The sequence below is a fragment of the Indicator indicator genome, chromosome W (assembly GCF_027791375.1).
Source record: "Indicator indicator isolate 239-I01 chromosome W, UM_Iind_1.1, whole genome shotgun sequence".
Classification (NCBI taxonomy): domain Eukaryota; kingdom Metazoa; phylum Chordata; class Aves; order Piciformes; family Indicatoridae; genus Indicator; species Indicator indicator.
In genome coordinates this window covers 777,240-805,067 of record NC_072052.1, presented here as the reverse complement: position 1 = coordinate 805,067, position 27,828 = coordinate 777,240, and the positions used below count along the sequence as shown (strand labels likewise).

Below are 27,828 nucleotides of genomic sequence, written 5' to 3'. Positions count from 1 at the left end.
ACGGAATCTGAGAAAATGATGGAATGTATCCAGGAATTCCCTGAACACTATAAAGTTATTTTGGATAGACTAAATGAACAACGTGAGCAGGACCAGTTTACGGATATCACTCTAATTGTCGATGGTATGTACAAGCCTGAGAAGCAGTCGATATACAGAGAATTCTGAAAGCTGTGCTGGGAAGCTGTTGAGTTTGTCATGGGTCAGCTGTCAAACTGGGTTGCTAACAAATTCTTGGTTCTGTATTGGTGTGCGAGTTGATTGCAGAGTTTCATTTAAAATCTTGGGCTGAACAGAGTCTCCAGCAGTGATTAATAATTTTGCTTCTGCCTTTCCAAACAGAGGGCTAAATGTTTTCAGGTCAAAGCCCACTTTGAAACTGTTGTATATGTTTAACATGTTGTCTATGGATTTCCAAAACATAGTAAAAATATATATTTTTCCTTAACTTAAGCTGACTGTTTGTATGCAGAGAACTTATACAAATATTGGTTGATTGCTTTGTTTGTTTGGGTTTTTTTAAACAGACAAACCCCAAAGAAGATCCCCCCAAAAAACCCAAACACAACTTGAAATAAGATTACCTTCTTACTTCTCTGGTATCTGCCTGCTATTTTAATATATATTTAAACCAGGGTAAAACTATTATCTTTCTTTTACGTTTTCCTTTTTCTATGTGTTCTAAAGACACAAGTATCAGTTTAAAAGGAAGATGGAGATATAAGTGCTTATTGTTTCATTAGAAAAGGTAGTATCTGATTGATCACCCAAGATTGCTTCTTATCCAAAACATGTCTTAGAACATATGAGCACTTCAAGAAAGATAGGCAGCGTCTAGTTGGACAGACCTAGCCAATGGAGTACCACCTGATCCTTAAAAGGACAGAGTCTGGATTAGAGACAATTAAGCAAATTAAGAAAAAAAAATTACTCTTCTGGAATTGCCATAGTTTCACTGACAGCACTTGCACAAAATTTATCCTGAATGTTTGTTCCTGCTCTAGTGTTACTAAATCCACGTGTTGAGCTCGAAACTGGATTTTTTTTTTGGTGTAGCTGTGTAGTTCTAATCCATGTTGCTTCTTACCTCTATTCTATGGAGCATTATGAATGTTCATGCCTACACCAGGGAGAAGCCAACACAATGATGGGAAATAGTCTGAAAAACAGGAGGAACAGAGCAGAACTACTTCTGTTCTACAGGGGTCTTTATGCTGACAGAAATAATGATAAAATGCATCTGTATGTAAGAACACATTCAAGCAGAGCCTGGATAAAACCTGAGAGCTGAGCCCAAGGCATGCAGGAAAAAGTTTGCACAGTAGTTTCCCATAACATAAATATCTGAAAAGTGAAATACTCTGGAGTGAGTCCTCCAGCTGATTGAGTTGCAGGGCTTCAGCAAGGTCAGTGATGTCAGCAAGGATCTGCATGAGATGGGACAGGCTAGCTGAAGTGGTATCCCATGTTACAAAGAGACATACTAAGTGACTATATGTTGCTGGAAGAGATTTGTAGACTGGGTGGTTCTGCAGCTGTTCTCTGCATCTGTACTTATTCTGCACTATGAGTAAGGAAGGTGTTATCCTAAACCAATTATTTTTTTCTCTTTGTAGGTCACCATTTCAAAGCTCATAAGGCTGTTCTTGCTGCCTGTAGCCAGTTCTTCTACAAATTCTTCCAAGATTTCACCCAGGAGCCCTTGGTGGAGATTGAAGGTAGCCCAGTTCATGCAAATAAAAATCTTCAGAGTTGTGTGCCCAAGCTCAAAATGAGTGTAGTATCCTTGATATGGGTTTAAATGCATGCTTTGTCATATTGATTAGTTTTCTAGATCTCAGCTCTTGAGTTGTTCTGAGGTAATGTCATAGTTTAACTCTGGCCAGCAACTAGGCAGCCAGGCTCACTCATTTCCCCACCAGTGGGAGGGGGAGAGAATCTGAAGGGTAAAAGAAACTCATGGGTTGAGATTAAGAGTTTAAAAATTAGAATTTTTTTTTAATTGTTATTGTAATGGTGAGGAAAAGAGAAAAAAATAACAGAGAAAGGAAAGAAAAAAAAAAAGTGATGCAAATGAAAGCAGTTGACTGTCACCAACTGACTTGATGCCCAGCCAGTCCCTGAGCAATGGCCCCTTGGCTCACCTCCACACCCCTCCCCCAGTTTTATTGCTGAGCATGATGTCATATGACATGGAATATCCCTTTGGTCAGTTGGGGTCAACTGCTCCAGCTGTGTCCCCTCTCAACTTCTTATGCACCTCTAATCTACTCACTGACAGGGCCGTGTGAGGAGCAAAAAAGACCCTGACTTTGTGTAAGCACTGTTTGGCGATACAAGGATGTTTTGGTTAATGCTAATACTATTTCAGCACAAATCCAAAACAGCCCCAGACAAGCTACTATGAAGAATTTAACTCTATCCCAGACAAAACCAATACAGGTAGCTATTGTCAGCAGAAGAAACTTCTCTTGAAGAAAAAATTAAAAAGAAAAAGAGGGCTTGGCTGGGGTGCAAGAACAGGCAAGAAGCAATTTTCTGGAACAGTACTTCAGCTTCTGCTAGCTTGCTGCTCAGAGGTCTCTTGAGAGATTTTTGTCCATCTTATCTTTCCTTTTATCTTTGTTGTGGCATAGAATACAATCATAGAATCATTAAGGTTGAGAAAGACCTCTAAGTTCATCAAGTCCAACTGTCAGCTCACCACCACCCTGTCCACTAAGCCACATCCTGAAATACCATGTCTATACGTTTTTTGGACACTTCCAGGGATGGTGACTCCACCACTTCCCTGGGCAGACTGTTCCAATGGGTGACCACTCTTTCAGTAAAGAAATTTTTCCTAATATTTAGTCTAAACCTCCCCTGGTGTGACTTGAGGCCATTTCCTCTAGTCCTATCGCTAGTTACTTGGGAGAAGAAACTGACCCCCACCTCACTAAAACCTCCTTTCAGGTAGTTGTAGAGAGCAATGAGGTCTCCTCAGCCTCCTCTTCTCCAGACTAAACAACCCCAGTTCCTTCAGCCATTCCTCATCAGACCTGTACTCCCAGCCCTTCGCTAGCTTCATTGCCATTCTCTGGACATGCTCTAACACCTCAATGTCCTTCTTGTAGTGAGGGGCCTAAAACTGAATACACTTTCCAACCACTCTCCCCCAAGCCCACAGCATTGTGTGGGGTTCTTGTGACCCAAGTGCAGGACCTGGCACTTGGCCTTGTTAAACCTCATAAAACTGACCTTGGCCTGTCAAGCCAGCCCATCCAGATCCCTCTGTAGAGCCTTCCTACCTTCAGACAGATCAACACTCCCACCCAACTTGGTGTCATCTGCAAACTTACTGAGAGCACTCAATCCCCTTGTTCAGATCAGTGATAAAGATGGTAAACAAGACTGGCCTGAGCCCTGGAGAATACCACTTGCGACTGGCCACCAACGGGACTTAACTCCATTCACTAGAATTCTGGTTTGGGCTGTCCAGACACGTTTGTACCCAGCAAAAATACACCTGTAATCCATGAGCTGCCAGCTGTGGGAGACAGTGTCAAAGGCTTTACTGAAGTCCAAGTAGGCAATATCCACAGCCTTTCCCTCATCCACTAAGTGAGTCACCTGGTCATGGAAAGAGATCACATTGGTCAAGCAAAACCTGCCTTTCATGAACCGTGTTGGCTGGGTCTGATTCCCTGGTTGTCTTGCATGTGCCATGTGAGCATGCTCAAGATGAACTGGTCCATAATCTTTCCCCATACTGAGGTCAGGCTGACAGGCCTGTATTTCCCTGGATCCTCCTTCTGGCTCTTGTAGATGGCCATCACATTGGCAAGCCTCCAGTTGTCTGGCATCTTCCATGTTAACCAGGACTGCTGATAAATGATGGAGAGTGGCTTGGCAACCTTCTCTGCCAGCACCCTCAATACTCTTGGGTGGATCCCGTCCAGCCCCATAGACTTGTAGGTGTCCAGGTGGTGTAGCAGGTTGTTAACTGCTTTCTCCTGGATTATGGGGGGTTGTGATGGTTTGAAACTGTCTTTTTAATTTTCCCTTGCAAAGTTCAGAACAGAGAAAGTGAAAGAGTATAAATAAGTCACTATTGGGTGTAAGAAAGCAAAATAATGATTGTTCTAAACACTTCCGTTGGATAGATAGAAATGTTTAAGAACTATTACCCAAAACAAAGTGGGGCACTCTGCACATTCTGCGTTCTGCAGTGGGGGCAGTTGCTGGGCTGTCTGGCTGCTGTTTCTTCTTCTCTTCTGGCTGAAGATAACACGTACTGACCTTGGCAGCTAAGTTAACAACTTTCTGCTTAACTAACTCTGCTTCTCTGTCCAGGGGGGTCTTGGGGGGAAGCTCCTGGGAGAGGGAGTCCCCTTTGGGAGGGTCCCCTTGGGGGGAAGCAGAGGGAGATCGGTTGTGCTTTTTCTGTTGATTATATATATATATTGTAAATGTTGTGAATTTTGTATATTTGTCCATATTCATTGCATTTCTCTGCTTGTAAATACAGCCTTCATTTGCTTCCAGACTGGGCTAGCCTGGTTATTGTCGGTAGGGGGGGAATTTCAGCTCGCACCGATACAGGGGTTTATTCTGCTCTCTGCCCCTGTCTTCCAGCTCAGGGGGCTGAATGCCCTGAGGATATAAATGGTCTGACTATTAAGGACTGAAGCAAAGGCAGCGTTAAATTCCCCCCCACATCCAATAAAGGTTGGAGATTCTCCTTGACTCTCTTCTTGCTGTTAATGGAGTTGTAAAAATATATTGGCATGATTCTGTAGTTGTTCTGGATTCACATGCTTCTATAGTAGTTTTTTTATTGCAATGTGAGCCTACCAAAGGTGGCATCTTTATGAAACTCTGTCAAAGAATTGTGAGCAAAATGGTGAGCAGACAAGTGTGCAAGACTGTGGAATTGCTAAAAAAGTAGTTTTTCTTGCTTGTAAACAGGTGTAAGTAACATGGCTTTTCGTCACCTAATTGAGTTCACCTATACAGCAAAACTAATGGTCCAAGGTGAGGAAGAAGCAAATGATGTTTGGAAAGCAGCTGAATATCTACAGATGTTAGAAGCCATCAAAGCACTTGAAATCAGGTAAATGCATAAGCCTCTTTTTTTTCCCAACACTGAAACATAAAGTCTTAAGAATCCTTTTATGAGAGCTGACTGCCAGTATTTCATAGTGCTGTTCTTTATCCTGGAACCCCCTAAACTTGCATGGGACCATGTACTCTTCTACTATAAGATATGGGTCAGAATTATAAAGGCTAAAAAATTGAATATCACATTCTTTGAGCTGGAACTCAACGACAAGTAGCATGGTTGGTAAATGTTGCAGACGTAGGGCTGTGACTTTGTGGTAACTAATACTAGATCTCTGTGTTGTCTGATTGCCCACACCTGATTGAGAGCTCAGTGTACAGTGATGATGTCACATTAACAAGTTTGTGCTGGTGTTTTGATTTCATGCAGCTTTCTGTTTTCAAGAGAATAAGCAGTGATTTTAAAACCTGGTGCAAAATTAATCTCTCAGACTTCTTAAACAAATGTAATTGTTACAGTCTTTTTTTGTATGGGATCAGTACTTAATCAAATGTTGCTGTGGCACCTTTTATCTGCCCATAAAATTAAACCAGAATACTCTTTAAGCTGTAAGCACTGCAGGCAATTACATGTACTCCAAAACTTAAGAGGTGAATAGCATAGGAAGAACTTGAATCTTATTTCTGAGTAGACAGTCCAAAGAACTTCCTTTGGGGAAGTTTTCTTTCCAGGTACAGAATTTTGCAAGTTTCTTAGATAAGTCTATGCCATTAAGCTAACTGGCCTTTCTTCTTGATGTGTATATTGTTCAAGTGGAGATGTTTAAAACACTTTAGTAACCTTAAGTCAAAGGCTCCACAACTTTAACCATGCTATTTTACAGCTCTAAGGAGTATAGATTAAGTATAGATAAATTAGCTTTTGAAATGCATGCAGGTTATGTGGTCATCATTCAGCTTCTTTGAGAAATAACTGCAAGTGTTTAAAGCAGAAGCTCAGTATCAGGCAGGAATTGTTATAAACACTTATATGTTTATGCAAATGCTTTGCAGGAACAAAGAAAATTCATCACCCTTAGAATCAAATCAAATGCAAGGTAAATATAAACTGAAAAAGAGGAAGATAGCTGAAACCTCTAATGTTATCACAGAAACACTGCCATCTGCAGATTCGGAGCCTGTTGAAATTGAGGTTGAGATTGCTGAGGGGACAATCGAAGTGGAAGATGACAGCACTGAAACGCTTGAAGTAGCTTCTGCAGAGCAATCTATAAAGTACCTACAGACAACAGGTACATCAGATGAATCTGCCTTGGCTCTTTTGGCAGATATCACCAGTAAGTATCGTCAGGGAGAGACAAAACGCCAGATTCAAGAAGGTGATGGTGCAACTGATCCCTCATGCAAACAGGTAGAAGGTATTGAAACTGTGGAACTTCAGCTGTCACACATGAAGAATTTATTCCACTGTGAGAAATGTAACCGTTCATTTAAATTGTTTTACCATTTTAAGGAACACATGAAAACACACTCTACTGAGAGTTACAAGTGTGACATATGCAATAAAAGGTACCTACGAGAGAGTGCTTTGAAACAGCACTTCACCTGTTACCACCTAGATGAAGGTGGTGCCAGCAAGAAGCAAAGACCTGGCAAAAAGATACATATATGCCAGTACTGTAATAAGCAGTTTGACCACTTTGGACATTTTAAAGAGCACCTCCGGAAGCACACAGGTAAGAGCACTGCTGTGGTCCTGTACTTGTGCCTTTGCCTTTAGTATTTTGGGGTTTTGCAAGTTTTGGCAAAATAGAAAATATACTGAAGGAAACACAAGTACTAGGAATATTTGGCTTCTGGTTACAACTAAAATGCTGAGTTTTGGGGGTTTTTTGTTTCATTGAGTTTTGTTGTTTTGTTTAATTATTTTTTCCATTCATATTAACTTTAAGAATTGGGGTAGTTAAAAATAGCCATCTAAAACCAGAAAGCACTAATGAAGCTTCTCTCTGAAGTCTATTAAATTTTAAATGTGTTTTCCCAAATTGTTTCTTTGAAAGTACTAAACTGAGGAGCTACTTATGTTTTCACATTTTTACTAGTAAATATTTCTGTTCAAATATCATCTGAACTGTGAGATTCTCAGTGGAACACACAGTTTAAAGGGTTTCTTTAACAGAACTTCTGAGCAAATGCCTATTAATGCATTAGGCATAAAATACTCCTCTAACAACTCTCTCTTGTACCATCTTGTCTGAAAGTTTCATCCTTGCTTTTGACATCTCATCTATGATTTCTTTTTCTTTGTTAATTAACATAGCAAAACATTTCTAGTGACTATAGTAGGCTTTGTTACTGTAAAATCTTCCCCTCAAATCTGGATAGCTTCTTTTGAGTACAAAATTACTTGTGCTCCTTCTTCTATATGATATGGGAGGTTAAGATGCTATTTCTTCATCTCATTGAAAAGTCTGTACTATCTGAATACATACTGAGAATTATATAGATGACTCTATGATTGTAAAATATATATTTTCCTGATCTTTCAGATGGTTTTGTTTATGTTGGTCATGAGCCATCAGTAAGAATTTAATGGAGTGTAGCAGTCCTATTTCTTCTGTGGCTTGTTGTTGTTGCTAAAGCCTTTTAATTGGAACTTTTTTGCATCTGTGTATGGGACTGCTGAGTATTGATATATGACACCATAACCAGTCTACTCCAAATAACCCCTTAAAAGTTGCATTTATAAAAAGTCTTTGGCAAATCCTTATTCCCTATGAAGTAGGGAGTGTTTCTCCATTATGATGATGCCAAATACAAGCTACTTAACAGAAGTAGCTTTCTTTTGAAGTAGCTTTTTATTTTGAGAGAAAAGTTTGTGGCAGATTAACAGAGTAGCCCAAATATCACAGTATGTTGGTTGCTGTTGTGACAAAGGATTTTGGTGATGAAGCAACTTAGCATATCACAGGAGATGCAGAGTACTTTGTAAATATTTATTGATACAGGTATAGCACATGTAATGTAATTATTTCCAGTTCAGCATTTTAATCATAGAATTGTAGAACTGTCAAGGTTGGAAGAGACCCTTGAGATCATCACATCCAGCTGCTTGCCTGGAGTTCACAATCCCATAACTACTGGTAAAAACAGTACCACTAAACTACGTCCCTAAGCATCACATCCATACGTCTTTTAAATAGCTCTAGGGATGGTGACTCCACCACCTCTCTGGTCAGCCTGTTCCAATGCTTTATAACCCTTTCTGTGAAGAATTTTTTCCTAATATCCAACCTGAACCTCCCTTGGCACAACTTGAGGCCATTTCCTCTTGTCCTGTCACTTGTTGCATGTGAGACCAACCCTCACCTCACTTCAACCTCCTTTGAGGTAGTTGTAGAGGGCAATGAAGCCTCCTCTTCTGAAGACTAAACAACCCTACTTCCCTAAGCTGTTCCTCATAAGACTTGTGTTAAAGGCCCTTCACCATCTTAGTTACTCTTCTTTGGACATGCTCCAGCACCCCAATGTCCTTCTTGTAGTGAGGGGCCCAAAACTGAATACAGTATTCAAGGTGTGGCCTTCACCAGGGCCTAGTAGAGGGGGACAATCACATCCCTAGACCTGCTAACCACACTATTCCTGATGCAAGCCAGGATGCCATTGGCCTTTTGGGCCATCTGAACACACTGCTGGCTCATATTCAGCCAGCTGTCAATCAGCACCCCAGGTCCTTCTCCACTGTGCAGCTCACCAGCCACTCATCCCCAAGCCTGTAATGTTGCATGGGGTCGTTGTGGCCTGGGTGCAGCACTCGACACTTGACATTGTTGAATCTCATACTGTTAGCCTCAACCCATCTATCCAGTATGTCCAGATCTCTCTGCAGAGCCTCCCTGCCCTCCAGTATATCAACACACCCACCCAACTTGGTGTCATCTGCAAACTTACTGAGGGTGCACTTGATCCCCTCATCCAAATCACTGATAAAGATGCTAAACAGAACTGGCCTCAGTACTGAGCCCTGGAGAATACCATTTGTAACTGGCCGCCAACTGGATTTAACTCCAATTCACCACAACTCTTTGGGCCCGGCCATTCAGCCAGTTTTTCACCCAACAAAGAGTGTGTCTGTCCAAGCCATGAGCAGACAGTTTCTCCAGGAGGATGCTGTGGGAAACTCTCAGTGGCCTTACTAAAGTCAAGGTAGATAACATCAGCAGGCTTTCCTTCATCCACCAGGTGGGTCATCTTGTCATAGAAGGAGATCAGATTGGTCACCACATCTTAATCATAGAATGGTTTGGGTTGAAAGGGACCTTAAAGATCATCTAGTTCCAACCCCCCTGCTGTGGGCCAGGACACCTTCCACTGGACCAGGTTGCTCAAGGTGTCATCCAACCTGGCCTTGAACACCTTCAGGGAGGGGGAATCCATGACCTCCCTGGGCAACCTGTTCCAGTGTCTCACCACTCTCACTGTAAGGAATTTCTTTCTAATATCTAGTATAAATCTACCCTTCTCAAGTTTAAAAGTCCCTTCCCACCTTTCTTGTAGGCCCTCTTCACATACTGGAAGGCTGCTATAAGGTCTACCTGGAGCCTTCTTTTCTCCAGGCTGAACACCCCCAACTCCCACATAGGGGAGGTGCTCCAGCCCTCTGATCATCTTCATGGCTTTCCTCTAGACCCACTCAAGCAGTTCGATGTCCTTCTTATGCTGGGGACACCAGAACTGGGTGCAGTATTCCAGGTGGGGTCTCATGAAAGTAGAGGGGGAGAATAACCTCCTTCATCCTGCTGGTCACACTTATTTTGATTCAGCCCAGGATACAGTTGGCTTTCTGGGCTGAAGTGCACATTGCTGGCTCATGTTGAGTTTCTCATGAACTGACACCCCTAAGTTCTTCTCCTCAAGACTGCTCTCCACCCACTCCCAACCCAGGTGTAGGACCTTGTTGAACTTCATGAGGTTGGCTTCATGAACTTCATGAGGTCCATCTGAGTGGCCTCCCCCCTCTTCCAAAGGGCATAAACTCTCCTCTTGTTCCTGAGCTCCAGACAAAGCTCTCTATTTAGCCATGAAGGTCTCCTTCCTCTCTGGCCCATCTTCCAGGACATAGGGATGGCCTGTTCCTATGCCTTCAAGAATTCCTTCATAAAGAGTACCCAGCCTTTTTTGACTCCTTGCCTTTCCCTTAAGGCTTTTGAAAGCCTTAAGCTTAAAATGAAACCAGCAACTCATTGCCCAGCCTATATTTGTGCTTGGGATTGCCCCAACTCACCTTGCACTTGGCCTTGTCTAACTTCATAGGGTTTGCATGGGCCTACCTCTCAAGCCTGTCCGAGTCCCTCTGGATGGCATCACTTCCCTCCAGCATGTGAACCAGACCACACAGCTTGGTGTCATCTGCAAACTTGCTGAAGGTGCACTCAATTCTGCTGGCTGAAGGTGCACTCAATTCTGCTGTCCATATCACTGATTAAAATGTTAAACAGCACTGGTCCCAGTACTGACCCCTGATGGATGCCACTTGTCACTGGTCTCCATTTGGATATAGAGCTGTTGATGGCAACTCTCTGACCTTCCAGCCAATTCCTTATCCAGTGAGTGGTCCATCCCTCAAGTCCATGTTTTTCCAGTTTAGTGACCAGGATGTCATGTGGGACAGTGTCAAATGCTTTACACATGTCCAAGTAGATGGCATCATTTACTCTTCCCTTATCTACTGATGCTGTAACTCCATCATAAAAGGCCACCAAGTTCATCAGGCATGATTTGCCCTTGGTGAAGCCATGTTGGTAACCACCAATCACCTCTTCTTCATTTTCCATATGCCTTAGCAAAGCCTTCAGGAGGATCTGCTCCATGATCATGACAGGCACAGAGGTGAGACTGACTGGCCTATAGTTTCCGGGATCTTCCTTTTTTCTCTTTTTGAAGATGGGGGTTATATTTCCCCTTTTCCAGTCAGCAGGAACTTCACCAGACTGCCATAACCTTTCGAATATGATGGCTTCGCAACTTCATCTGCCAGCTCCTTCAGGACCCACAGGTGGATCTCATAAAGGCCTCATGGACTTGTGCACCTTCAAGTTCTTTAGATGGGCTCAAACCTCTTCTTCGCTTATAGTGTGTGGATCTTCCATTTCCTAGTCCCTATCTTTGCCTTCTGGAGCTTGGGTGGTGCAGCTAGAGCTTTGCTGGTGAGGACTGAGGCAAAGTAATCATTGAGTACCTCAGTTTTCTCCATATCCCTCATGACCAGGTCTCCATTTTGATTCTGGAGAGGCCCCGCATCTTCCTTAGCCTTCCTTTTGTTGCCGATGTACCTGAAGAAATTCTTCTTGTTCCCCTTTGTCAAATTTGAATCTCTGTGCTTTTGCTTCCCTAATCTGATCCCTGGCTGCTTGGAGAACTTTGTAATCCTGCCATGTGGCCCATTCTTGCTTCCACTCCCTATAGACTCTCTTTTTGTACTCAAGTAAGTCCACGAGCACCTTGTTCATCCATGCTGGCCTCCTAGCATTCTTGCCTGCCTTCTTTTTGCTTGAGATGCATTGCTCCTGAGCTTGGAGGAGATGGTCCTCGAATATTGACCAGTTTTCTTGGACTTCTCTTCCCTCCAGGGCTTTATCCCATTGATACTCTGTCAAGCAGATTCCTTAAGAGGATGAAGTCTGCTCTCTTGAAGTCCAGAAGAGTGAGCTTGCTTTGCACTGTGATGGTTTGAAACTGTCTTTTTAATTTTTCCTTGCAAAGTTCAGAACAGAGAAAGTGAAAGAATGTAAATAAGTCACTATTGGGTGTAAGAAAGCAAAATAACGATTGTTCTAAACACTTCCATTGGATAGATAGAAATGTTTAAGAACTATTACCCAAAACAAAGTAGGCGTCCGGCACATTCTGCGTTCGGCAGTGGGGGCAGTTGCTGGGCTGTCTGGCTGCTGTTTTCTTCTTCTCTTCTGGCTGAAGATAACACACTGACCTTGGCAGCTAAGTTAACAACTTTCTGCTTAACTAACTCTGCTTCTCTGTCCAGGGGGGTCTCGGGGGGAAGCTCCTGGGAGAGAGGGAGGCTCCCTTTGGGAGGGTCCCCTTTGGGGGAAGCAAAGGGAGATCGATTGTGCTTTTTCTGTTGATTGTATATATTTGTGAATGTTGTGAATTTTGTATATTTGTACATATTCATTGCATTTCATTGTAGATTTTAGACTTTGCTTGTAAATACAGCTTTTCATTTGCTTCCAGACTGAGCTAGCCTGGTTATTGTCGGTGGGGGGGGAATTTCAGCTCACACCGACACACTTTTTATTTTTGGCGCTCCAACTCGGGGCTCGATAGTTGTTTGATTTATTTCTGCTCAGATTAGGAAGCAAAATGAAGCTGTTTTGGATTTTGAGTAATTTTATTTCCTCTGTTATCAGTGTGATTGTCTACAGATGGGCTGTTTCCTGCATGATAGACAAGATTGTGAGATACGTGGCATATAAGTCGTTTCTTTGGGTTAAGAACAAGTTACTGAATGTTGGTGAATTCTGTTATGGTCTTATTGGGCTAAGAAGCTATGGTAACTCAACTATGGATCTGCTAGCAGACACATATGAGTTTGTTACTCCTCTTACAACTACAGAGGGTCTTTGTAACCAGTGGTACCCTAGATATCTTGTACTAGCCTTAATCTTAAATTTGTTGCTTCTTGGAATAATCATATGGCTACTGATAGCACTGTGTCAAGAAAGACATAAGGCTACTTGCTCTTCCAACTCTGCTGTGAATGTGAAAACCAAGCCAGTAAATTTGGTGGCCACTGTAAGCAGAAAGCGTAAAGGAGCTGCAGGAGGAGATGCAGATGCTGCAGGAGATGGTGCAGATGGAGATGAGGGTCCTTCTACTCAGGGTCCCTCTCTCAAGAAAGATCCTTCTGATGAGGAAGAGAGGGTTAGCCTTAAAACTCTGGTAGACCTCTTGAGACCCCACATGGATGATGGAGATGTAGGTCAGGATGTAGACCCTGGTAGATTAGCAACTGCTGGTAGTGCCTCTGAACTCAAAGAAATTCAACGGAGGATTAAAATAGGATTATGGGGACAGCGACCTCAGGATGATGATGATGATGATGATGATGAGGATGACATACAGTCAGCTAATGCACCCAGACAGGAAATTAGACATGTGAGGAAGGATTACATCAGAGGAGATAATGAGCCAGTCCTGTCTTGGCTAGCCAGGTGTTTTGATATGGGAGCCCCAGCATTGGTGGTAGGTGACAAGTCGGCCTCGCAGTTGGGGATGCTCTCAAAGGATACAGGCATAGACAGGCATCTAGGCAAGTGCATTGGTAAAGTTTCTCTGTGGGCACGCCTCCTACTGGCAGTCTCACTGAGGTACCCCAGCAGAGATGATTTACCATGGAACCCTAAGCCTTGGACCACAATAGCTGAGGGAATCAAGCGTCTGAGAGAGTTTGCTGTGAGAGAAGTAATGTATGGAGATCATAAGACTCTGAATCCTGATGAAATTCCTGTTGGAACAGGCCTTGCCAAAAAGCTCATTAAGCTTGCTCCTCCTAATTATGCCACTATTCTGGCAAGCAGGATTGTGGCAAGAAATTATGGTGGAGCACCTCCTACTGTTGGCCATTTCACTGACCAAATGAGGCAGTTGGAGGATAGTCTTGCACGTACTTCTTTGGTTTCAGCCATTGAAACTCTGTCTGGAAAGATGGAGAATTGCATGAAAGAGCTGAAGGAGGAACTTAAAACCTCCATATCCAACTTGATGAAGGGGGATGATTCTGATTCCTCTTCCTCCAGATGGATACAAGTTTCAGCTGTTAGGAACAGACGTGCTCCAAGGAGGCCATTCCAGAATAGGTCAAACCAAAACAGACAGCAGAGGCAATCACGTGGCAGTATCTGGATAACTCTGCGTGATCAGTTTGGTGAGAACATGAACAGATGGGATGGTCAACCAACTTCTGATCTTTTCAAGAGGTTACGGGAGCTGCAGAGGGGCAGATCCCGAGGTAGCAATACCAGGAGGGTAGCTGTCGCTTCCTCAGTTTCCCAGAACAACTCTGATAGCTCCAACAGTGATCCTAATTCTGGTGCTGGACGTTGTGCCGGCTGTACATGTGGAGGTAATCCCCACCATTAGGGGTGCCCTGCCTTCCGCCAGGGGGAGGTAAGGGAGAATGGAGATAACAGAATCTATTGGGATGTGTACATCCAGTGGCCTGGCACTTCAAAATTTCAGAAGTACAGGGCCTTGGTTGACACAGGAGCTCAGTGCACCATAATACCATCAAATTATCAAGGGGGAGAATCTATAACTATTCAGGGAGTCACTGGTGGGTCTCAAGAGTTGTTTAAGATAGAGGTTGATATAAGTTTAACTGGGAAGCAGTGGAAGAAACATACTATTGTAACAGGACCTAATGCACCTTGTATTTTGGGAATTGACTTTCTGAGAGAAGGGCGTTTTAAAGACCCTAAGGGTTACAAATGGGCTTTTGGAATAGCAACTGTAGAAACTGATGGAGGAAAATTGAAGTTGTCCATTAGACCTGAGCTTTCAGATGAATCTGCAGTTGTGGGACAACATGAGATAGAGGATGTAAAGCTGCCGGTTGCTTCTCAAACTGTGCATCACAGACAATACAGAACCAACCGTGACTCTTTGGTGCCCATTCAAAACTTGATTCATCAGTTGGAGAGTCAGAAGGTCATCAGCAAAACTCATTCACCTTTCAACAGTCCAATCTGGCCAGTGAGAAAGCAGAATGGAGAGTGGCGTCTGACAGTTGATTTCCGTGCCTTGAACGAAGTAACTCCACCCATGAGTGCAGCTGTACCAGACATGATGGAACTCCAATATGAGCTGGAATCCAAGCAGGCCAAATGGTATGCTACCATAGACATTGCTAATGCTTTCTTCTCTATTCCCATAGCAGAGGAATGCAGGCCTCAGTTTGCTTTCACCTGGAGAGGCATTCAGTACACATTCAATCGTTTGCCCCAGGGGTGGATTCACAGTTCAACCATCTGCCATGCAGTGATCCATGATGCTTTGGAGAAAGGTGGAGCTCCAGAACACATTCAGTTCATCGATGACATCATCGTCTGGGGTGAGACTGCTGAAGAAGTCTTCGAGAAAGGTAACAAAATCCTTGACATTCTCTTGCAAGCCGGTTTCGCTATCAAGCGAGACAAGGTGAAAGGACCTGCCAGAGAAATCCAGTTTCTGGGAGTGCGGTGGCAAGATGGTCGCCGTCACATCCCAATGGATGTGATAAACAGAGTCTCCACCATGGCAAATCCCACCAACAAGAAAGAAACTCTGCGTTTCTTAGGCATAGTGGGATTTTGGAGACTGCACATTCCTGGATACAGTCAGATTGTGAAACCTCTCTATGATGTGACTCGAAAGAGAAACAGTTTCCAATGGGGTCCTGAGCAACAAGCAGCCTTTGACCAGATCAAGCGAGAGGTAGTCCAAGCGATGGGTCTGGGACCTGTCCGAACTGGTCCAGACATTAAGAACATTCTGTACACGGCCGCGAGTGACAATGGTCCAACCTGGAGCTTATGGCAAAGAGCTCCAGGGGAGACACGAGGACGTCCTCTTGGTTTCTGGGGTCGTGGCTACAGAGGCTCAGAGGCAAACTACACTCCAACAGAGAAAGAGATTTTAGCTGCTTATGAAGGAGTGAAAGCTGCTTCTGAAGTGATCGGAACTGAGTCACAACTTCTTCTAGCTCCTAGATTGACAGTTCTGAATTGGATGTTCAAAGGCAAAGGTTCTTCACCACATCATGCAACAGATGCTACCTGGTCTAAGTGGATGGCTCTGATAACACAGCGAGCTCGAATGGGAAATCTCGAAAGGCCTGGTTTGGTGGAGGTGATCACAAACTGGCCAGAAGGCACAAGCTGTGCAAAACCTCCAGAGGAGAGAGTAACTCGTGCTGAGGAAGCTCCTCCTTACAGTGATCTGTCTGATGATGAAAAGAGATATGCTTTGTTCACAGACGGTTCCTGTCGTCTTGTTGGGAACAAGCGGAGGTGGAAATCTGCAGTGTGGAGTCCAACGCGCAGAGTTGCAGAAGCGAGAGATGGAGAAGGAGAATCCAGTCAATTCGCAGAGGTAAAAGCTGTCCAGCTAGCTCTTAACGTAGCTGAACGTGAGAGATGGCCAAAGCTTTATCTCTACACCGACTCGTGGATGGTAGCCAATGCCTTGTGGGGTTGGCTGAAAGACTGGAAGAAGAATGGCTGGCAGAGGAAAGGAAAGCCAATCTGGGCTGCAGATCTGTGGCAAGACATTGCTGCTCGCATTGAGAGAATCCCAGTGAAAGTGAGACACATCGATGCTCACATTCCTAAGAGCAAAGCTACTGAGGAACAACAACACAACCATCAGGCAGATCTAGCTGCAAGAGTTTCCCAGGTGGACACAAACTCTGATCCTGATCTTGACTGGAAACACCGAGGTGAGCTGTTCTTAGCTCGGTGGGCCCATGACTCGTCAGGACATCAAGGCAGAGATGCAACCTACCGATGGGCTCGTGACAGATCCATTGACATTTCCATGGATGCTATCACACAAGTCATCCATGACTGTGACATTTGTGCTGCTATTAAGCAGGCAAAGCGGATCAAGCCCTTGTGGTACGGTGACCGATGGTCCAAGTACAAGTATGGTGAAGCCTGGCAGATTGACTACATCACTCTACCTCGTTCTCGATCTGGTAAGCAGTATGTGCTGACTATGGTAGAGGCAAGCACTGGATGGCTGGAAACTTATCCAGTTCCTCATGCAACTGCACGTAACACCATTCTTGGCCTGGAGAGACAAATCCTGTGGAGACACGGAACTCCAGAGAGGATTGAGTCGGACAACGGAACTCATTTCAAGAACAATCTTGTAAAAAACTGGGCCAAAGAGCATGGCATCGAGTGGATATTCCACATTCCCTACTATGCACCAGCTGCAGGGAAGATCGAACGCTACAACGGTTTGCTGAAAACCACTCTCAAAGCCATGGGGGGTGGATCCTTGAAAAACTGGGAGAAACATTTAGCACAAGCAACCTGGTTGGTGAATAGTAGAGGTTCAGTGAATCGAGCTGGACCTGCCCAATCAGATTTGTTACGAAAGGAGGAAGGTGATAGAGTTCCTGTTATCAGAGAAAAGAATCTGTTAGGCAAAACTGTTTGGGTATTTTCTCCTTCAGGAGAGGCCAAACCTGTCCGAGGGGTGGTTTCTGCTGAAGGTCCTGGTCACACCTATTGGGTGATGCAAGAAAATGGTGAAATTCAATGTATTCCACAAAGAAATCTAACTTTGGCTGAGAGAGGTTAAATTCAGAGTGTTGCGCAGATACAGCATCGCGCCCAAGAGGAGAGCCCATGAGATTTACGGTGCACGAACCCTCAGAGCCCTGAGTCACCTGAGAGTCCCTGTTCCTTTCTTCGCTCCGTCTGCGAGGAAACAAGCTGTTTGCTGTTTTTCCTGTGATTTGACTCTTTTGAATCATCTACATCTGAAATAGCCGGAATGGACTATGGTCTTTATTCACCTAGTGTTGTAGATATTATTTTAGATTAGATAAATGATAGTAGCAGCCAATGGAATTGTTTAGAAGGGGTGGACTGTGATGGTTTGAAACTGTCTTTTTAATTTTTCCTTGCAAAGTTCAGAACAGAGAAAGTGAAAGAATGTAAATAAGTCACTATTGGGTGTAAGAAAGCAAAATAACGATTGTTCTAAACACTTCCATTGGATAGATAGAAATGTTTAAGAACTATTACCCAAAACAAAGTAGGCATTCGGCACATTCTGCGTTCGGCAGTGGGGGCAGTTGCTGGGCTGTCTGGCTGCTGTTTTCTTCTTCTCTTCTGGCTGAAGATAACACACTGACCTTGGCAGCTAAGTTAACAACTTTCTGCTTAACTAACTCTGCTTCTCTGTCCAGGGGGGTCTGGGGGGAAGCTCCTGGGAGAGAGGGAGGCTCCCTTTGGGAGGGTCCCCTTTGGGGGAAGCAAAGGGAGATCGATTGTGCTTTTTCTGTTGATTGTATATATTTGTGAATGTTGTGAATTTTGTATATTTGTACATATTCATTGCATTTCATTGTAGATTTTAGACTTTGCTTGTAAATACAGCTTTTCATTTGCTTCCAGACTGAGCTAGCCTGGTTATTGTCGGTGGGGGGGGAATTTCAGCTCACCCATTTTGATTCCTTGAGGATCTTAAACTCTACAATTTCATGGTCGCTGCAGCCAAGGCACATCACTCAATAGCCCCTCCTTTTTGGTGAGGACAAGGTCCAGGATAGCACCTTTTCTTGTGGATTCCTTTACCACTTAGAAGAGAAAGTTATCATCAATGCACTCCAGGAACCTCTTAGAGTGCTGGTACCCTGCTGTGTTGTCCTTCCAACAGATATCTGGGTGGTTGAAATCTCCCATGAGAGCCAGGGCTTTTGAACACAAAGATGCTCCTATCTGTTTATAGAGGGCCTCATCCACTCGGTCTTCCTGGTCAGGTGGCCTGTAGCAGAACCCCCACTATGATGTCTCTTTCCCTTGCCTTCCTCACCCATAAGTTCTCAGTCAGCTCTTCATCCATCCCCAGATGGAGCTTCATGGACTCCAGTTGGTCCTTGATGTACAAGGCAACACCCCCTCTCCTTCTCCCCTGCCTCTTTCCTGAAGAACTCGCAAACTGTATTTCTATGCTCCAGTTGTGAGAGCCATCCCACCATGTCTTAGTGATGCCAATGTCATCATAGCTCCTGCAGACATGCATATGTTTTGTAGGTCGTCTTGCTTATTCCCCATGCTCAGTGCATTGGTGTAGAGGCAGTTAAGTTGGGCCTCCATTGAAGCTGATTTACTGATTGAAGTTCCCTTATTCTGCACTTTCCAGCCTCTGGTCTAACTCCAGGCCCAGGATGTCTCTTAGTATCATTGGCCTTGATGTGGGATGGATTGAGGATCCCTTTCCCTAGCAACCCTAGTTTCTCAAGCTAGATATAGGGTGACATGCTCTCTGTTTTCTAGTGCAGCTGAGGTTGCAGCATTGATTTGCACTGTTGTGGTGGTTTTAAGGCTATGCCTTTAATTTCTTCTCACAGAGTTCGAGCAGAAAGGTGAAAGAGTGTAAATAAATCACTATTGGATGTAAGAAAGCAAAATAATGATTATTCTAAACACTTCCATTGGAGAGAGAGAAATGTTTAAGAGTCAATACACAAAACAAAATACAGGCAGTCTCTCAGTCTGTCTGTATGGTGTTTCTCTGCTGGGCAGTTCTGCGTTTCTCTTCTGGCTTTTGGAGATAACACACACCCGCATACTGACCTTGAAAAACTAAGTTTAACAACCTTTCTGATTGTTGTCTTTCTTCCTTCTGCCAGGGGGGTCTGGGGAAGGCAGGGGGAAAGAAGCAGGGCCCCTCTGGGACCAGGGGGCTTTGTTGTGTTTTTCTGTTAATTGTACATATTTGTAAATGTTGTGAATAGTGTATATTTGTACGTATTTGTTGCATTTCATTATATATTGTAGTTTTGCCTGTAAATACAGCTTCATTTGCTTCTGAACTGAGCTAGTCTGGAGTTGTTAATGTGGAAGGGGAATTCAAGCCCACCACACTCCAACAACTGTGCAAGAAGTCACACAATGTCTTTTAGCCTTTGGATATTAGCACTGTTGTCATTGAAGTTTCCCTTTCAGGTACTTTTTGGAAGAATGCTTTGAAGAATTTTAGTAAGAACAGAATAAATCTGTCCTTGACTACCTGGTGCCTTGTTCCAAGTAACTCATTAAATGTGACCAAATCTCAGGGCAGGTGAAGGTCTGTGGTGTGAGTTTTGTTCGGTAGTATCCTCTTGGCTTACCAATGTATTTGGTTGCTCATGCAAAGTCCATGATTTTTGATCTACGAGACTAATACAGCATCCACTGTATTACCTGTAGCAAACAGTCTCCAAAAACATAGCCTTTGATAACAGTTAAGGAAAATATTGCTGCCATTTAATATTTTTCTGTGGCCTTTAGGTATATAAGTGAGAATCATAGACTACTTGTGGATTTCTTTTTAAAGTTAGTTAGGCACTTCTGAATTTCTTTATTTCTGAAAATACAGGTTTATTTGCTTTCCATTTCAGGAGTCAGTAACTGCTGCATTCTTGAAAATGTAAGATCTTAATCTAGCTAAAACAAATTCTTATGTTACTCGCAGTAATATCTCAGCCTCTTTTGCAGTTCATTAAGTAGTTTGTTTCAATAGTTATGTGAGTATTGGTACCTCCACAGATGAATTATCAGAATTTCAGAAGGAACACACTGTTTGTAATTTCTTTAATTTCCTTGAATTTCATTGTTTTGTGCATGATAAAATTAGTAAACAGAGACACTAACTACTTTTTGTTACTACTCGATGATGGTAAAAATATACTACTTTGAGGTTTGTTTTGTTTGTTTTAACACAAATGCATTGCTACTTCATGGTCAAGGAAACTTTTTTCTGGAGCTCATTTTCAGCTCTCAAGCATAAGCTCTTATTGTTCTTGAAAATAAAACTTTATTATTTATAGAATCATAGAATCAGTCAGGATTGGAAGGGACCACAAGGATCATCTAGTTCCAACCCCCTGCCATGGGCAGGGACACCCCGCACTAGATCAGGCTGGCCAGAGCCTCATTCAGCTTGGCCTTAAACACCTCCAGGGATGGGGCCTCAACCACCTCCCTGGGCAACCCATTCCAGGCTCTCACCACTCTCATGGGAAAGAACTTCTTCCTCACTTCCAGCCTGAATCTACCCACTTGCAGCTTTGTTCCATTCCCCCTAGTCCTGTCACTACCTGATAGCCTAAAAAGTTCCTCCCCAGCTTTCTTGTAGGCCCCCTTCAGATACTGGAAGGCCACAATAAGGTCACGTCAGAGCCTTCTCTTCTCCAGACTGAACAGCCCCAACTCTTTCAGTCTCTCCTCATAGGAGAGGTGCTCCAGCCCTCTGATCATCCTCGTAACCCTTCTCTGAACACGCTCGAGCATGTCCATATCCCTTTTGTAATAGGGCCTCCAGAACTGGATGCAGTATTCCAGGTGGGGTCTCACCAGAGCGGAGTAGAGGGGAAGAATCACCTCCCTTGACCTGCTGGCCACACTTCTCCTGATGCAGCCCAGGATCTGGTTGGCTTTCTGGGATGCAAGTGCACATTGACAGCTCATGTTGAGCTTCTCAGCTACCAGCACCCCTAAGTCCCTCTCCTCAGGGCTGCTCTCCAGCCAGTCACTGCCCAGCCTGTATTTGTGCTTGGGATTGCCTCAACCCAGATGCAGGATCTTAAACTTGGTCTTGTTGAACCTCATGAGGTTGGCTTGTGCCCACCTCTCCAGCCTGTCAAGGTCATTCTGGATGGCATCCCTTCCCTCCAGCATGTCTGCTGCACCACACAGCTTGTCGTCATCAGCAAACTTGCTGAGGGTGCACCCAGTGCCACTGTCCATGTCACCGAAAACGATGTTAAACGACTGGTCACAGGACTGATCCCTAAGGGCCTCCGCTTGTCACTGGCCTCCACTGGGACATGGAGCCATTGACAGTCACTCTTTGGATGCAGCCACCAAGCCAGTTCTTTATCCATCTAGTGGTCCACCCATCAAACCCATGTGTCACCAGTTTGGAGACCAGGATGTGGTGTGGGACAGTGTCGAAGGCTTTGCTCAGGTCCAGGTAAATGGCATCAGTTGCTCGCCCCTCATCTATTAATGTTGTGACCTTGTCATAGAAGTCCACCAGGTTTGTCAGGCAGGATTTGCCCTTGGTGAAGCCATGCTGACTGTACCAAATCACCTCTTCACTATTCTTCTGTCTCAGTAGTGCCTCCAGGAGGATCTGCTCCATGATCTCGCTGGGCACAGAGGTGAGACTGACTGGCCTGTGGTTCCCTGGTTCTTCCTTCTTCCCCTTTTTGAAAATGGGAGTTATGTTTCCCCTTTTCCAGTCAGTGGGGACTTCACCGGACTGCCATGACTTTCAGAATATAATAGAGAAGGGTTTAGCAACCTCATCTGCCAGTTCTTTCAGTATCCATGGGTGTATCCCGTCAGGTCCCATGGACTTGAACACTTTCAGGTTCTTCAGGTGATCACGAACCTGATCTTCACTTATGATGGGCAGTTCTTCCTTCCAGTCCCTGCCATTTTCTTCCATGATTCCAGGAGTTGGGCTGGAGGCCTTTGCAGTGAAGACTGAGGTTAAAGAAGTCATTGAGAACCTCAGCCTTCTCCATGTCACTTGTCACCAGCTCCAGTGTTTCCTTTCTGAGGGGTCGTACACCTTCTCTAGTCTTCTTTTTACCATTAATATACCTGTAGAAATTAGTGGTGTTCCCTTTGACCTCCCTGGCTAGATTCAGTTCAAACTGTGCCTTGGCTTTCTTAACCAGATCTCTTGCTGTAACTGCGTGAGAGCTGATATCCCCATCCCACACTGACAATAACCAGGCTAGCTCAGTCTGGAAGGAAATGAAAGCTGTATTTACAAGCAAAACTTTAATCTATGGTGAAATGCAATGAATGTGTACAAATATACAATATTTACAACATTTACAAATGTGTACAATCAACAGAAAAGCACAACCAAGCCGCCTTTGCTTCCCCCAAGGGGCCTCCCACCTCAGCTAGAAGGAATCCCCCCAGACCCCCCTGTCAGAAGGCAGAGAGTCAAGAAGCAGAGAGGCTGTTAGACTTAGCTCGTCAAGGTCAGTGTGTTATCTTCAGCCAGAAAAGAAGAAGCAGGCATAGAGAAGCTGAGCAAGCTGAGAACTGCCCAACTCCCCCAGCTTGTTTTGAGTAGTAGTTCTTAAACATTTCTACCTCTCCAATGGAAGCGTTTCCAATAATCTTCATTTTGCTTTCTTACACCCAATAGTGATTTATTTACATTCTTTCACTTTCTCTGCTCGAACTTTGTGAAGAAAAATTAAAAAGACAGTCTTAAAAACCTTCACACTTGCTGCTCAAGCAGCTTCCTTATATGCTCCCCATTCTTGCTGTCCTTTCTTCTACTCCTTGTAAAGTTTCCTGTTAAGTGATAGCATGTCCAGGAGCTCCTTGCTCATCCAGGCAGACCTCCTAGCATTCTTCCCTGGTTTCCCCTTTGTTGGTATATATTGCTCCTGGACACAGAGGAGTTGATCCTTGAATACTGACCAGCTGTCCTCGGCCCCTCTTCCGTCTAGGGCTTTGTCCCACGATACTTTGGCCAGCATATCCCTGAAGCGATCCCAGTCTGCACGCCTAAAGTCTAGGTTTGTAAGTTTAGGATACGTCCTTCTGGTTGCCCTGAGGATCTTAAATTCAACTGCTTCATGGTCACTACAGCCAGTGACCATGTGTCTTTACTGTGTCACTTTGTATATACTAATATTGAATCTTTCACTGTGAATATTATCAGGTGAAAAGAGAGAAATAACTGATATTTCTTTAAGATATTTCATCAGAACAGTAATCTAACTTCCATAAAAACCTAAATGTACTTTAAGTTGCACTGGGAATTATATTACATTGTTGTTTGTTTATGGGGTTTTGTGGCAGTTTAGGCTGGGTGCCTCCTGTTACTGCCATATAAGCTACACCTCTGGTGTTCCGAGTGTCCACCCAATAAAGTGGACACAGGAAACGGCATATTTCTACCCATAAATCCTGCCCCCTGTAAATTCATCTGCAAAGTCATTTTCTTCCTCTTTCTTCCCTCTCTGCTCCTGTGGGAGATGCTTCCTATCGGGTAACAGTAGGGGAGTATCTCAAGGCCTCTTAGGCGTGTTTAGGCCTAATGCCCGGAGGAGAAAGGGGGGGGGGGGGGGGGGCAGTCTCAGACCTGGCCAGCCTGAGACTAGCCTAGCAGTGGGAGGGGGAAGAAAGAGCCCTGGGGGTTTTGGGTATACCTTCAGGTGGGAGAAAGGAAGAATTGGGAAGCCTTTGGGTGTTAGGTAAGGGACTCTCTATGCTTTGGGATGTTCTTGTCACTATGCTTTGTAGTGTTTTGTAGTTTCACCAATTGCTTTTCCATTTAAACTTTCCATCACTCTCCAATCCGTTTGTGTGAGTGTCATTCTTCTGTCCCTCTTGGGGCAAGAGAGGATCTGTCTGGCCTCAAACCAGTACGTGTTTTGTTTTGTCTTTTATAAATGAGAGTCACGCTTCCCGTTATGTTTTTGCCCTTTTGTTTTCGTAAATAAATTTTAAATAGAATGTCTTTCTCTTCTTCTGTAGAATAATACAATTGGACATGCCTTTACGGCATATTCATCAACCTACACAAAAGGGAGAAGGGAAGAAGTGAGAGCTGATCAAAACTCACTGGCTTTATATGCTTACAAATCCCTGTGTCTGTTTTAACAGGTGAAAAACCATTTGAATGTCCAAACTGCCATGAACATTTTGCTAGGAATAGCACGCTCAAATGTCACCTAATGGCCTGTCAGTCTGGAGCTGGAGCTAAAAAGGGAAGAAAGAAGCTGTACGAATGTCAGGTGGGTAATGGAAGCAGTGGAGTCTGAGACTAGATCTTTCCTTCCTGTGCTGAGGGAGTATTGAGCAGGAAATGTAACAAGAGTAGGCTTATATCTCTACTAACTATTTTTAGTGATATAAATTATCAAAATTGCATTCGACCACAACATGAGGGCAAATTATTTTATCTAAATAGTTCTATTTAAAATATGGAATTACTGATATGGAACTTCATAATACCTTGTTTATCAGAAAGATTCTTCTGGGTAGGTGAGTGTTCATCTGCATCTTACTGATCTTTCTGCTTCCTTTTCAAGGTTCTTGATGCACTGACCTAGGCGTTTTGTGTTTGTGAGCATGCTTCACTAAAGTCCAAAATACAAAGTACTATTTTATTTCTTATTTTATTATTCTTCTGTTTAATACCAATATATTGACTTTGTCTCGAAAGTCATTCCAATTTATGATGATAATCTGCAATGTCTTTTAAGCAAATATAAATGCTGTAGATGGATAGCTGGAGTACTTAGTCACTATATGTAGCTGACATTTGAAAAACTATTCAGAAGAATGTTCCTTAGATTTTAATAGTTGATTCTGAAAAGCTAGAAAATATGAGAGCTGAGGTTGATCATATCATTTTTATTTGCCATTTTGGTGTTCCACTGCTGTGACAGTCATAAATAAGAACACACTTCACACTCTTCCTCTCTTAAGGCTTTCACCTTATTCATTTCACAGGATGGCTGTGGTTTGAGGTTAAATTGGGTTGTGCAGTAAAGAAAACTGCTGGATATTTGCTTTATTTGTTAAAAAAAATGCAGTGAACATATTCACAGAAAGCAATGAATAGTGCAGGAGATGAATGAATTCTGTGTTGCTAATCAAATAATTTAATCAGAAGTTTCACTGATGCTGTTGCATCATTTAGCTGTTATGCTAGTCTGAAGTTAATTCTTGGGAGCATAGCTTGGATTTAAAGATAAGTTTGTTTTGAACATGAGAACTGGTCTGTAACACAAAAATGTCCCTAGTAGCTTCATTTGAAGATACTGTTTTGTTTTTGTGACACTCTGATTTAATTGCTTCACCTCACCACAGCTTTGTTACAGATACTGTGAATGTGAGTTAGTGTTATTTCAGCCTACAGCAACTACAGAAATTCTTGGATAAATTTTTCTTAATTTTTTTTTCTCTTTAGAACTAAATTTGAATAGTGTTGAATACATAAAATCTTGACTCACTGAACAAAGAGAAGAAAACAAAACTGCACTTCTCAATGAGCACTTTTGGTGCTCTTCATTGTATGCTTTTAGTACTGAATTAGGCTCTACGTGGCAAGAACAGTAATTATGTGCTTGGACATTACTAATAGTAATTAAATGTATGAATAAGTAATTTTGAGTGCTTATCTATGAGGTTAGTATTTTAAGAAGTGTATGTTGCAACTTCTTTCTACAGCATGAGCACGGGGGGGTGGCAGACAAAAAGCACATTGTTATCATCACAAACATGGCTTTAAGAATTCAACAGCAAAATGGGGGATATTCAACTCCATTACACAGACTTGTTGCTTGAGTTATTCCCTGCCAGATACTCCATCATCCTTCTGTGCTGTTGCTGAAAATTGAGATGGAACGTTCTGTTTCAAAAGTATTTGCCAACAGTGAAACACTTATTTCTGCAGCTAAGAACACTTGAATGGACAAAGACCCCTGAGCCTGTTTCTTTACTCCAAGCTTAACTCTGCTCTTCTCTCTCTTCTACCCTGGCATCTGATTCATTTCTGCAGTCCTCTGTGTGTTGTTTTCAGGCCACTTACCTCAGTGTCAGCTGAAGGGAAGGAAGTGTACTCAAGTGCTTTGTGAAAATAGTATGTCTGCAGTCAAAGCAGTACTTTTATCTGGAAGAGAGTTAAAAGGGATGGAGTTTTAAGTGATTTTTATTTGCTGAAACCACTCAAGTATTTTTTTTAAATGGCAAAATTGAAACTTTAGTATAGCCAGATAAATCTTACAATGCCATGAACAAATGAAAGCTGATAAGGAAAATGTTGGCTAGTAGTATTGCATCTAGAACTTCAGTAAAAGGGTGGTTTGTACTATACTTTCATCATACAATATTATTGCATAAATAGTTTTTTACACAGAATTCTAGCACCAGGCATCTATTTGGACATGAATCTGTATGTAAATTTCACATAAGGTTAAAATAAGAAAACTTTCAAATGCTGTACTGACTCATAAATTTTGTAGCTATCCTATGTATGCACAATTCCCAAATGGCACACTGATTTTTAAAAATAAATAAATACTAGGTCTTTTGTTCATCTGAAGCTGACTTCTCAGGTTTTACCTGTAACATATGTGGGGTTCGGGGGGGTTTGTTTTTCTTATTGTTTGGGGGAGGGAGGGGTTGGTTTGTTTGGGTTTTGTGGTTGGGGGGGGTGTTGTTTGGGGTTTTTTGTTGTTATTTTTGTTTGTTTGCTTTTAAATCCAAGTAGCAAGAAGCTACACTATGCAAAGCTGTGATCTGAAGTAGGCACTATACTTCGTCATATTTCTGTTGACACTGTTTGACATACTGTATATTTTGTTTCAGGTTTGTAACAGTGTGTTTAACAGCTGGGATCAATTTAAAGATCACTTAGTAATACACACCGGTGACAAACCCAACCACTGTACCTTATGTGATTTGTGGTTTATGCAAGGTAGTGAGCTGAGAAGGCATCTCAAAGACATGCACAATATTTCAGAACAAATAGTGACAGAACAGGTTCTTCCAGTGGAAGCTGAACCAGTAACATCAATGACTATAATAGAACAAGTGGAGCAAGTCCATGTCCTACCAGTAATTCAGGTACGAGTGGATCCTGCACAGGTAACTGTGGAACAGATGCATCAAGATCTCATGTAGAACAGTCAAGTGAAAGGCACACAGATGGAGGAACTGCAAGAACAGGTGCAAATTAGTTACTTGGAAGTTGAACACTTTCAGACTGAACAAGGTGCTGAAGTTCATGTGGAGCAGTTACATGTTCAGCATGTAAATCAAATACAGATGGAAGACGTACAGACAGAACTTATAGGTGGAACAGACCTGGAACAAGTAGAATATGAAAGTGTGGATCAAGGAGAAGCAAAACAAAAGGAAATTAGTCACATAGATAATATAGATAAGGAAGATCACAAACAAGATGAAGACTTAAACTCAACAGTTAGTGAACACACAGAATGAAAAGGTGGATGACTAG

At 43.1% G+C, this 27,828-nt stretch overlaps 1 protein-coding gene across 1 annotated transcript; it reads left to right on the top strand.

The window, feature by feature from the left end:
• On the top strand, positions 1-27,828 carry LOC128979121 (zinc finger protein 131-like). Its single transcript, XM_054397223.1, is given in 7 exon segments — positions 1-124; positions 1,617-1,718; positions 4,951-5,095; positions 6,097-6,779; positions 24,465-24,595; positions 27,177-27,781; positions 27,783-27,828. Coding segments are annotated over 7 exon segments (1,821 nt in total). The 5' UTR covers positions 1-15.